The sequence below is a fragment of the Watersipora subatra genome, chromosome 7 (genome assembly GCF_963576615.1).
Source record: "Watersipora subatra chromosome 7, tzWatSuba1.1, whole genome shotgun sequence".
NCBI classification, from domain to species: domain Eukaryota; kingdom Metazoa; phylum Bryozoa; class Gymnolaemata; order Cheilostomatida; family Watersiporidae; genus Watersipora; species Watersipora subatra.
In genome coordinates this window covers 19,196,456-19,209,769 of record NC_088714.1, presented here as the reverse complement: position 1 = coordinate 19,209,769, position 13,314 = coordinate 19,196,456, and the positions used below count along the sequence as shown (strand labels likewise).

General features: G+C 35.2%; 1 protein-coding gene across 2 annotated transcripts in view; it reads left to right on the top strand.

Moving 5' to 3' along the window:
* LOC137400270 (scoloptoxin SSD14-like) overlaps positions 1–13,314 on the top strand; it is a 35,246-nt gene that overhangs the window by 14,215 nt on the left and 7,717 nt on the right. For both annotated transcript variants that reach the window (XM_068086599.1, XM_068086600.1), the window contains 5 exons: positions 2,087–2,234; positions 5,775–5,897; positions 7,058–7,158; positions 11,340–11,526; positions 12,619–12,782. In XM_068086599.1, coding sequence (XP_067942700.1) covers positions 2,087–2,234; positions 5,775–5,897; positions 7,058–7,158; positions 11,340–11,526; positions 12,619–12,782 — 723 coding nt within the window. The remainder of the gene's footprint in view (positions 1–2,086; positions 2,235–5,774; positions 5,898–7,057; positions 7,159–11,339; positions 11,527–12,618; positions 12,783–13,314) is intronic.

The following is a 13,314-nucleotide window of genomic DNA, read 5'->3' as shown; positions in this document are numbered from 1 at the left end:
AAATTTTATTGCTAGAATCAAATCCGGTTTGATAATCATGTTCTGCTGTCAGTTGAAAAATTGCCTAGTTCAACTGCGATGCCGCTTCGCATCAAATTCAGAAACAAAATCTGAAGTTGAAGCAAAATAATGTAAATATAGAGTGGAGACAACTCTATCAAAATGATCTGTTAGTTTTTAGTGACGAGTGCACTTGGCACTTTTTGAGGATTTTTAAAACTAGCCAAAATGAAAAATAATTGTTAACAGCCACTTTCAGGGTGTATATTCTTATCTAACATAAAGTAAGCTTTTGAATGTTTTCAAGGATGGCATCGCTCAGTTAAGTGTGTTAAGCCCTCAGGCAGAAGAACTTTGGTGTGAAACTCTTTAAGTGTCTACTTGGTTTCCTGGTTAATCTATGGAAGTGGATGACCAACTGCATGCGGCGTAACTAAAAAACAAGTTATACAAAAAGGTTTATATAAATGGTGAGAGAGTGACCGGTTCTTGTTCAAGATAATCAGTTCTGACTACAAAACTATTAGTGTAATATATAACAACTTGACAGCATTTGTTGAAACGCTCAAGTTAACTGATAAATCACTATGTTTTGCTGTATTACAATACTGAAATTTTATCAAATTAAACAAAATTAATTACAGTTTTATTCGTCATACCAATTTGTAATATTTTTCTACTTAAATTTGTAATCATTTATTATTGTATTTTGTAATTTTCATTCTCTGTTTCTTGAAACATGACACAAAACGATGAGCAAAGAAATTTTAGTATTTTTCCTCATGAATTCAGGCATTTTGAAGCGGATCGGCTACTACATGGCTGGTTACTGATAGATATAGGTTAATTCATCTCACTCGCAATTGGCCGCCAAGGGGACTCGTTCAACTCTACAATTCTAGCAAATACTCCCTAGTGTGTCTATATGGAAAAGCTCGACTTCCTGTGTGAATTTATAGGCTCTCTTTACCTAATTCAGATTTTTAAATATGTAAATCTGTACAATATAGTAATCCAACAATACTTTTATATGCCTATAAAAGTATTGTTGGAGCCCACGTGCTATGACAACATATTATTCTTCAAGCTGGACCTACCGTAAAACACTACAACTGCTAGTTCTCTAGCCTATATATGAATTAAAAATAACTATTCCTAGACTGCTATCTAATGCATCCCTGTGTTTATCAACTCTATTAGGATTAGCGCTCGCTCCGTTTGTCTCTGATTCATGGAGTGTGTAATGACAAGTATATCAGAGCAGTATTTCTGTAGATCACAAGATGAAAATTGCAACTATTGTATTGTATGCAGATTAGAGGCTTTCTTACCATGTCGATGAAATTGGATGCTGGCTAAGTGCATTTCTATAGAAACAGTTTAGTACACATATCGGTGCGTGTTGAAGCAAGGTATTAAACTATAGGGTGCCCTTACATGTAAGTGCTATCTAGGTGGTTTGTTGAAACATGACTTGCTTGCGGATTAGCTCCTACTTGAGTTGACATAACCGTAATTCATGCCATAAGCTCTAGCTGGAGTAATTACAGTGCCCCAGTTATTTTGTACGTCATTATTGCATGATTTCATCAGGAATAAACGATTTAAATCGCGTGTATGAAAGAAATAGCCAACTCAAACTTGCTAACCATGCAAATTCTATCTGTTGTGTGAATGGAGTATGATTGATATTATTCTGTTCTAAGGTTTCTGTGTCATCTGCTTTACTGACACTAAAATCATTGCTTGTGCCACCTTTCGGATTTTTACATTCTCAATTGAGGTACTACGATGCTTCAAGTCAGTTTAAGTATCATACTTTGGAGAATATTTCGGAACTCGAGGAAGTATTTGATAACCTTTAATATCCTCAACTTCTCAACAAATATTTTTAAAAGTTTAAAGATGGAGTGAGCCCTGTTGGACAAAAGAATTGCTGAACCTTAAAATCATTTTACTTAAATGTTTCATTTAGTTATTTTTAGCACAGTTTTTCCCCATTTGTGAAATTTATGCAGCTTTCCATTATCACACATTCTCAACAAATCACAACAACTGTTTATTAGCTACGCATCCTGTGTTGCAGAGAATTTGGGAGCTGATAACGGTGGAAATGGTAATAAAACGCCCTCTTCAGACGAGGTTATCTGGCCTGAGGTGCCTGACGAAGAGGAAAACACATACCGCTATGCCAGTGTAGCATGTGCTGAAAAAAACTGCTCAAAAATTGGAGTGTAAGATATCTTACTGCATAAATAGATGGAATGACTCAGCACTATATCTATCTACATCTTTAATATATAGGAATACAAGCGGGTAGCCAAAGGCATATAAATTTACAACTAGTTAAGTTAAACCTCAGTTTATAAAATAAATACAAATAAGTTTATAATTGTTCTATATATGTTTCCTTTTGGAGGTTCCAGTTCACATCAACTAGTAAGCTATGATATGGCTGATTCATGTGACACAATGAACTTCTATTCATAGTTGAACCTTTCAAAACATTTCTACGTGAAATTTCGTTTGAACATTAATAAGTCTGGGGAAAAGTATTGTTCTTAAGCCAATTCAGAAGGAGATTCAGGAAATAGTTTCTGATGATTGGTAAGTCGCATTCCATCTGCTACAAGGAAGGAGCTTAAGGGAGTTTTACTCACATTCACACTTTGTCTCGCACTTTGTCACGAGTTTATGATTCCTGGTTTGTCATAAGTAATCATATTCCCCTGCTCTTAGAAACAAGCATAAAGTTGTCAATAGAGTTGTCAAATGAAGGGTTAACAGACAATCGTTAGTTTGATTTGAGGCTTGATAAGCAATCAACATTTGCAAAGTAAAGAATTATATTGACCGATAAAAAAATCCAGCTGTAGTCGTAAAAAATATGTGGGTTTTTTGTAAGAGGCGTAATATTTTGTCTCTCTTTTTCATAGGCTCTAGCTCTGCATTAAAAATGCTATCAGAGCTTTTGTAAAACTCTCTCTTCGTTCATGACTAAAATGAGTAGCTGCTGTCTAAATATTCTACAAGTGATTAATAGACATACTCAGCAGTGCTGTCACCTGAGTCACCTGTTACCTGCCACCTGCCACATGTCACCTGCCTTTGCCAATAGAACCACTCACAGCCATACTAACTGACAGACTTTGAGCTGCACAACTATTTAGGAAAATGGTTTGTGGCACCAGCCACTTTTAATTTTTAATCAGCATTAATAACAAGCTAGCCGTATTATCAGGTCAGATATTGTGAGTCAAAACACTGTAGCTAGTTTTCCATTGTAATGATGTAGTTACTCTTACTATTGCGTTTGACTGCTAGGTTTCTGGTCTTTTGAACTGTCAAGCAGCAGTCAGCAACAAACTTGTTTTATAAACTCAAGAGTTATGGCTGCTAGATGAGTTATGGCATTTAGCCGTACACTATTAGTTGGTCTACTTTTGTGCTTGCCAGATGGTTAGGATTTTTCTGGAGCATTCCAGAAGTAATACTAAGAAATGTTGGTATAATGGGTGTAAGTTTAAGTAAGTATAAGTGTATATAATGGGTGTAAGTTTAAGTAAGTATAAGTGTATAAGTGGGTGTAAGTTTAAGTAAGTATAAGTGTATATAACAGGTGTAAGTTTAAGTAAGTATAAGTGTATAACGGGTGTAAGTTTAAGTAAGTATAAGTGTATAACGGGTGTAAGTTTAAGTAAGTATAAGTGTATAACGGGTGTAAGTTTAAGTAAGTATAAGTGTATATAATGGGTGTAAGTTTAAGTAAGTATAAGTGTATAACGGGTGTAAGTTTAAGTAAGTATAAATGTATAAGTGGGTGTAAGTTTAAGTAAGTATAAGTGGGTGTAAGTTTAAGTAAGTATAAGTGTATAAGTGGGTGTAAGTTTAAGTAAGTAGAAGTGTATAAGTGGGTGTAAGTTTAAGTATAAGTGTATAAGTGGGTGTAAGTTTAAGTAAGTATAAGTGTATAAGTGGGTGTAAGTTTAAGTAAGTATAAGTGTATAATGGGAGTAAGTTTAAGTAAGTATATGTGTATAACGGGTGTAAGTTTAAGTAAGTATAAGTGTATAAGTGGGTGTAAGTTTAAGTAAGTAGAAGTGTATAACGGGTGTAAATTTAAGTAAGTATAAGTGTATAACGGGTGTAAGTTTAAGTAAGTTTAAGTGTATAAGTGGGTGTAAGTTTAAGTAAGTAGAAGTGTATAAGTGGGTGTAAGTTTAAGTAAGTAGAAGTGTATAAGTGGGTGTAAGTTTAAGTATAAGTGTATAAGTGGGTGTAAGTTTAAGTAAGTAGAAGTGTATAAGTGGGTGTAAGTTTAAGTATAAGTGTATAAGTGGGTGTAAGTTTAAGTAAGTATAAGTGTATAAGTGGGTGTAAGTTTAAGTAAGTATAAGTGTATAATGGGAGTAAGTTTAAGTAAGTATAAGTGTATAACGGGTGTAAGTTTAAGTAAGTATAAGTGTATAACGGGTGTAAGTTTAAGTAAGTATAAGTGTATAAGTGGGTGTAAGTTTAAGTAAGTAGAAGTGTATAACGGGTGTAAATTTAAGTAAGTATAAGTGTATAACGGTTGTAAGTTTAAGTAAGTTTAAGTGTATAAGTGGGTGTAAGTTTAAGTAAGTAGAAGTGTATAAGTGGGTGTAAGTTTAAGTAAGTAGAAGTGTATAAGTGGGTGTAAGTTTAAGTAAGTATAAGTGTATAAGTGGGTGTAAGTTTAAGTAAGTAGAAGTGTATAACTGGTGTAAGTTTAAGTAAGTATAAGTGTATAAGTGGGTGTAAGTTTAAGTAAGTAGAAGTGTATAACGGGTGTAAATTTAAGTAAGTATAAGTGTATAATGGATGTAAGTTTAAGTAAGTATAAGTGTATAAGTGGATGTAAGTTTAAATAAGTATAAGTGTATAACAGGTGTAAGTTTAAGTAAGTATAAGTGTGTAAGTGGGTGTAAGTTTAAGTAAGTAAAAGTGTATAACGGGTGTAAGTTTACTTGTTATTATCAATTATGGTATCTTGGCAAAATCATACTTAATTATTAGTATTATTATTTATGCTAATGACAATATTGGTGACATTGAAATCACACAAAATATTAATTTTTGGTTAGCTTTGTGCACTTCAGTTTTTAATCGTCTAATAATAAATATTTTCTGTTTTTAAAATTTTAAGATAAATTACCTGTAACGCAGAATCTTCTCATCAAATTGAAAGCATGAATCATGCGTCTGCACTTACTAATCCCTGAGCAGCCTGCTTGAGGTATTTTTCCTTGTCTAAAATACCTTTATTGTGGCATATTTTGTAACAATTGAGCGTGCACGGCATGAGCCGTTAGTTCTATAGCTGCAATGCAAATGCAGCTTGTTATTGTTGATATATTTTGCCACTTTGTTTATATTAGATTTGTTTCATAGAGTTAAGCACTGTTGTTGACTTGTTTCATAGAGTTAAGCACTATTGTACTGAAATATGATAGCTGCAAAACAGTTGTCATAAAAACAGGTCGTTTCTTGAAAGAATACTGTGGCCAGACCAGTTGTGTACAGTACAGTACAGTAGAGCTGACATCTGCACAAAACATAGATCGATGATAGAGTTATTAGTTATGATATGCTGGAGTTGTGAAGTAACTGAACTTTAGTTTGCTACTTGAATTCATTTATAAGTATTTCTACAAAACTTCTGTGCCTCCTGTTTACTATCAATTTATTCTTTTGTTGTTTTATGTTTTTTGTTTTGACACGCAGTACAGGGTATACTTGTATTTTTATTGCAGACAGATGCTGGCAGAAGGTGGATCCGCAGTTGATGCCATGATAGCAACTTCCTTATGTCTTGGAGTAACCAGGACTACATCTAGTGGGGTTGGAGGAGGAGGATTCATGAACTTCTACCAAAGGTAACTGGGAGTATGTATAAATCACAGCTATATCTGTTATAACTAGCTTATAGCAGCTGTTGAGGAAACTTTATATCCTGTACTATGCTACAACTTTCATCAAAAACTTTCATAAAGGTCTATTCTTTAGAAAATTCATAAACATGTAGCTATGGCCTAGCTTGGAATTGAGAAAAAACAACTGAAATTGGATATAAAAAATTGTTAATAAAATATTGCTAGCAGGAAAGATCAGTATAGAAAGATGGAACTAATTGTGACAAAAAGTAACAATAAATATGTTGTTCGATTTCCAGCAATAATCCAATTCAGTAAATGATAATACCAAAAATAATGCAGTAAGAGCATACACATGAGTAAGTTTATAACTTGTGATATTGACCTTGACACTGTTTGAGTTATTACTTGGACGTTCATCAATGCATAGAATAAAATCTTATGGATTGGATTAGAAATGATCTATTTTGTGAATTGGCATGAGCCGACTTGATCATTCAAAATATTACATGTTTAGATTTTCCAAAGATTGACCAGTGGCTGATAAAATAAAAGCTATTTTAGATTTACTCAATGCATAACCTGGCAACATTGGCTCACGGCAGTTGGCCCTCTTTTAGTTATCTCTGAATAATAAGCTACCCGAATGCAATGATATAGATCCGTAGATAAATATTAACTTTACTTACACCTGTCAATTCTGTTTAAAGCAAGTTAAACCATTATACATGTATTTTAGCAAATTAGCTATATGCTAGAGACTGCTAAGAGGACATATCTTATTGGCCGATGTTGTCATTGCGACTGTTCTCCCACTCTTGCTGAATATTCATGTATAAACTGCTCATGTTTATATAAAAAAATTTCTTTACCACGTGTGCTATGAGCATGCACGGAGTGCCAAATAAAATATCTGGTCTCTCAGCAGGAAAGGCTGGTAGTTTTAGTTCCTTTGGTTGCTAGTGAAGAGAAACGGCATTTGTGGCAGGCTTTTGGTACCATTTGGATGCATTCCTGCTTGTCATAGCCACTTCGTTGTCATGTCGTTTGTCATCAGCCACATCAGCTTTCAATAAGCAATTAGTGGTCATATTTGCTGCAGTATAAGTATTGTATTGATTAATCATTTGAAAAATGACCTGCTGGAGTTTTGATTATTGAAGGTCTACCAACCAGACGTTTCTATTGGACTACAGAGAAACAGCACCATCAGCAGCCACTGCAGACATGTATTCAGATCCCAGCAATATAACCAGTTTGTATGGTGTGTACAGATTTTAGACATGCTATACCTTTAGTGTTGATATGTAAGGCATCCGCAACTGAATCTGTTGAGACTCGAGTTTGGCGAGTTTCATGTCAGTCTCCTGTATTGTATCTAAGTTTTCCATTTCCTTCTTCTGCTTTATCTGCGCTGCACAGCAATCGAACCCAAATATTAGGACTCCTAGTCAAGCGCGCAACCATCTGCGCCCCTCGACAACGCTGCTACATTTAAGAATAATTGTGCACATAGTTATTACACATGACAATCTCTCACAGCACACGGGACTGTCTGAGTATTAGTCTTTACTATAATAAGGGCTGTGTTCATCTGACTTTCCCAAGTCACACTAAGAGGTTAGGTAAAAGATTACTTTCAATGGTATATGAACTCACAACTTTTGCTTGGTAGACCAACACTACCACTCAGGCCAACCAACCGCTTTACTGAATTTCAGAATAATTGGACTGTTACTTATTACACCTGAGGATCTCTCACAAGGCACCAGACTGCCAGCGTACTAGTAGAAATAACGCCTGAATTAGCCACTAGTGGTTCACACGAAAGCTGCGTATCAGTTTTCCAGTTATTGAGAGAAAACCTAAAAGGAAGGAAAACTTCATATGGAAAACAAGTTTTGGCAGTAAAAGTTACTTCGTAAGAACATTTATAGGTTGCCTTGCATTCTTTCATAACACTATAGAGTATGATTAAAGTATCTAGAGCCTGTGCCTGCTTGTCATCTTAGCTTTCATGTAAGAAGACTCTTGTCATCCTATCTTCTACATTTCACATTGTTTGCAAGCCGTGCACTCTCAGCTAAGGAATTTAGCATAGGTTGAGAGCAGAAAAGACTAGCAGAAAAGTGGTCGTTTGCATAAAACATGTAATGCTTGTCTTACAGTGTGTGGTCCTCTCACGGTGAATAGTTCATAGATTTGTTTAGCTATGCACTAGTCACTAGTGAGTGAATGGGAGTTTGGCTGTGCGCTGTATTTAACAGAATGATGGCATCAAATTCAATGCATTCTGTGTAAATATTTGCTGCGCGGACAATCTCATTTTAATCAGGAGTCATCTTTTCATTTGCTATTTTATGGTTATTCATCGTGCTAGCCATTCTCTGTTTTGTATTCATCAAGCAAGTTTAGTCTTTGCAAGATCATGCAAAGACAAAACTTGGAGCAGCTTAGATTCTTATCTGTTCTACAAATATGGTTTTACCCTGTTTTTCTCAAATCAACTCATTTGTGGAACGTTGCATAAGCAGCAGTATAGGTGGAGAACTGGACAGTATTTTAAGCATCATTTTGCAAAGGGCAGACCGGAGGAGGCAAATCTGAATTTTCACATAGATCAAAATAAACATATAAAAAGTTATTACCGTATACATTTTGTTAAATTCTCTCGATGCTTCTCCTAGCAAGTTATATATGAGATTGAAACAGTGAAAACTGTTGATTAGTTTCTTAGAAGTTCCAAACTGATCTGTAGACTGATAATAAGTGAAATAAATTAAAATAATAAAGCTGAAAATTCAAAAGCATTGTAAACTTTCCCGACTGCTCTCCTGTTTATGCTGTTCTGACATTGGCTTCATATGCTGAAACCGCTGTACGTTGGAGCGAATACTCCTATTAGGATAAATTGCACTTTGTTACATTTGTTCTTGAGCCCAAAAAGACCTATGAAAAATGCTTCAATGTTTGCATATACAAATAGCATCAAAACCAATAGTTGCTTTTCATTTACTGGCATTAATGAATGCTTGCATTTGAAAAACTTCTGCCTACTTGATTATAATCTTGGCATACGAAACGGCTTGAACAAATAAATATTTAGTGAAAATCTCATTGCGCAGAGGTGATGCTGCAAATTTAGTCACATATTGCTAGTGCAAAGGTTCAAAGGTCTTTCATGAAATCTTTCATTAAATGTTTTGGCTGTGTCACTGTCTGTGAAGATTTCTAAGAGCAGCCAGATGATAGCTAAATATTTACATTGAATGTTTACAGAATTCCATTGATGTCAAAATAATCAACAATCAGGAGTATGTGAAATGACCAGCATATGGCATAATACGTGTAGATAGAAATGAATCATTTACAACAGTTTGGTACCCGCAGCTACTAATCAATCTACATCAATAGAATTGACAGTTATAGCTAGAATAAGGCTCTTCGCTCAAGCATAAAGCATGCCAACTTGATACAAGCCAGGATATTGCATAATCATCCTATTCAACTTTTTTTATAAGCGGATTTACGTAATTTTTGGTGCCTTGCTATCGATGTCAGTTGTTAGCTACTTACGTCGTGCCAGTCCATGATTGAATTCAACTGAGATCGTCTCACGCATTGAGTAAATATCGTTACAAGAATCATCCATATATTTTTCATTATAATTTACTTTCTACACTTACCATGCCGTATGTACAAAGAAAGTGCAGATGATGTGCAACTAAAAGTGGATTTCAATTTTTGGGTTTTTTATATTTTTCATCATTTTCTATTTTTGTGTTAATTTGTATTTTGCGGTTCTAATAAGAATCCTGTGTAATATGTTTTCTTTCTTTACCCTCGCCTATTAGTTCACTATTATTAATTTGTCATTTAGTAAAACAATATAAGAGTATTGGATATTTTGCATGCGCTGAGAATGCTCTGTAATGAGGCCACAAACAAAAGTTTAGAGCTAGTTTTACGCTTCGCATCATATCCACTTGAATATACATCTCTAATAAATGTGGTTTAAGTTACGACCGTATCGACTTACAACCGATTGATTGGAACCAATCTAGATCATATCTCTGATAGTGAGTGTAATATTTTTTAATATTTGTTGTATTTCTTGCTGATAATTTTATTGAAGATGCTAATGCATGATCACATTACAGGCTATTTATGTAGTGCTGGACCCTAAAGGCTGGTTCACACTACAATGCCGTATGTCAGCATTCTCCTTTGGCTGTTCATCATCGATTATGTGAACGGAAGGCCAATAGCTTCGTTGAAACGACCCGGATACGTCGAGAAAGATTGAAGCCATCAACCTTTCCCGCAAATTATATAATGTGAACCATTTCAGTGATAGTAATTCGCGGTCGCGAACACCGTGATTTCTTTGTTTCTGTTTATAATAGTTGCTGCGGGCCTAGTATTTGGTTCGAGCACGCCAAAACAAAGATTTTTCTTCACAAAAATAAAAATTAGAACAGCACGGAGTATTTGCTGATGCAAACTCGGATGGGTTTGTAATAGTGTGAACATCGTTATCATCGACAATCACCGAAGTATTGTGGCATCAACACCGAGATACAGCGATATAGTGTGAGCCAGCAGTAATGCTTCCTCCTGAGACTGAGCCTAGGCTAATTGATGATGGACAGCTTTCTCTAAATCTGTATAGAGCCTATAAGTTGTTTTGTTGGTTTGTTCTGTTTGTTTTGCAGAAATACACCAGGTATTTCTGTTGTTACTTATAAATATTTATACATATTCTATTATGGAATATCAATGGATTATTTTGACAAAAACAGGAGTCATGCACGTATTAGAACATGACTTTTACATAATCTATTCAGTTATTCCTATAGAAGTACACTTCATCAAGCATTGGCTATCAAATATGCACGTTGTGGCTTTACCAGCATATTACATGGTAAATGCCACTCAATTTTGAAATCAAATCTTATGCCTGACCTAGTAATTCGTCTATAGAGCTCATTCTCACCAAGTTCATCTGTTGTGGCAAGCATTCCTGAGTTTTTCCTTGTGCCAACTATGTAAACAAGCAAGTGGCAGGCGTGGCTTGTTAGCTTAGTCCTACAACAACAGCATTCTAAATAATTACGTCTAACCCAGTGGCGTGCTGTTGTTACTTGACCGAATTGGATGAACCAAATTGTATATGCTGCTGAGCATGCTATATAATAGGAAAGCTTTTAAAGAATGCTTTTGGAGCAAGCTGGCCTTTTCATGTGAAAAGCGGTGCGTTATTCCTATTAATCTGATATGGCAATTTTGTTGATGAGCTTTTTGTCATTTTGATTCGTAATCGCAGTGTGAAGATTGAACTGAAAAAATGATAAAATATGTGCTCTGACTCAGGGACAGTTTTTCATAGCTTTTGTTAGGATTACAAGGAATCTGTCAAAGGTTTGAAAATTCAGAACATTGTAGGAGGAGGCTCAATAGCTGTGCCAGGAGAGATCTCAGGAACTTGGCTGGCACATCAGAAGTTCGGAAAACTTCCATGGGCAAGGCTGTTTGAGCCGTCGATAGCATTAGCTGAGGAGGGCATAACTCTCAATGAATATGTGGCTGGCCATGTAGCCAAGCAATATGAAAACCTCAACGATGTATTTAAGTGAGTATGCACTTTAGGAAAGGTGAAATGCAGGTATTCAACAGAGCTGATTAATTGATTTATTCAAATATTGAATCTAAGGAGATTTTGAATGTTTTCAAACGTTTAGGAAACAGAGCTCTAAGCAGTAAAATGCATTTTAATGTAATGAAGAATCCTGCATAGAGTTCATGTTAAAGATGAGAAGTCATTCTACACTGGTTTAGTGGTATTGTGCCAGACAATAGTAGTCCCTAGCACAGTAGCTGTTGGGAAAGGTAACAGACGACTGTTCAAGCCTTTCGGTAAAATCCAAACGCATTTGACGTCATTTTGCATTGCTAAATTTGTGCAAAAGCCTTCACTGTGAGACTACTATTCGACATCATAGAAACACTGCTGATGGGTCGAAATTGATAATACTTGGCTAAGTTTCCCCCAGTGGAGGTAGAAATATTTCTAAAAAGGTACGAAAATGGTCTACTGCTATTCCCTACTATTTCTGCATGACTTTTGCCGTTCCATTAACATTTACCTGCTAAGGATGGGTCGCTCTTACGAGGATGATGAAATAATTACTTTTTATTGCAACTAGTTGGCTATGTATAAATTGAAAAGCGAACTTGACTCGAAAGCGAGTCTACTTTACCAAGTTTTGTTTAGAGGGATACATCGTATCATGAACCTTGAAAAGATCTCTAGCGCAACTCCAAATAATTGAAACGGTAGGGTGGGCAACTCCGAACTCATTCGAAGCATAGAAGCACAGTGAATATGAGACAGGCTTGAAGGAACTTCTTATACTTTGCACTATGATGTAATATGTCACAGTCCTTCTTGCTATACTATACTCGTTAGCTTTTCACTATTTAATTTCTCTCCTCTGCCAGATGATATTTGCATAAAAATGTCAAGTCAATTTTTATTTCTGCTGATAGAAGACATCGATATTTGCTGTTATTCCGATATCGAAGTTCTAACTAACCGTGAAGCAAATTTTTATAGCTTTATATTACTATAATTTCAACTAACGCTGCTACAAATAATGCATGAATAAAGTAGTTTTTGCACTAATGAACCTTTGTTGCCTGACAAGCCTTTCTACAATTTCAGAGAAATCTTCACTAACCCTGAGACAGGGAAGGTAAAAAAAGCAGGAGAGACAATATTCTTTCCTAAGATGGCACAGACCTACAGGAGAATAGCCGAAGAGGGTGTGGACACATACTATAACGGTAGCTTAAGGGACGACATCATAGCTGACCTTGAAGAGCTCGGTAAGCAACCGTTAGCTGTAGTTTATTGTTTTGATGTAAGCCAACTACCAGCTAATGTGTAGCACCTGACTAGCTATACCATTATTATTATTATTGATATTATTATAACGACATTAGTAAATTTCTAAGTATCCTGTGAGAGCATTAGCTAGACAAAAATATTTTTTAAACTCCATTGTTTTGCATAGATTTGAGTTTCCAATTTGTTTCACTTGCGAACTTTAAATATTTGAATAGAATTGAAAGGGTTGATGATAAAAATGAAAACTGTAAACTTGGCTAAAATTGTTAAAAACTTGTTTCACTTATTCGTAAACCCTCCATTGGCTTTATAGTATGTCTCTAAGAACAGAATTTACGTGTTTGCTGGGTGCAGATTAAAAATAGTTCATTGATTTTGTGAGACTCACATATAATTACGATTCGCAGGTTATGTTTGTCCATTTTTTCAATTTGTGTTGTTAAGATGAAAAATCTCTTAGAATGTCAGTTAAAAGTGATTATAAGCGGCTTACACCAAATTACGTACACA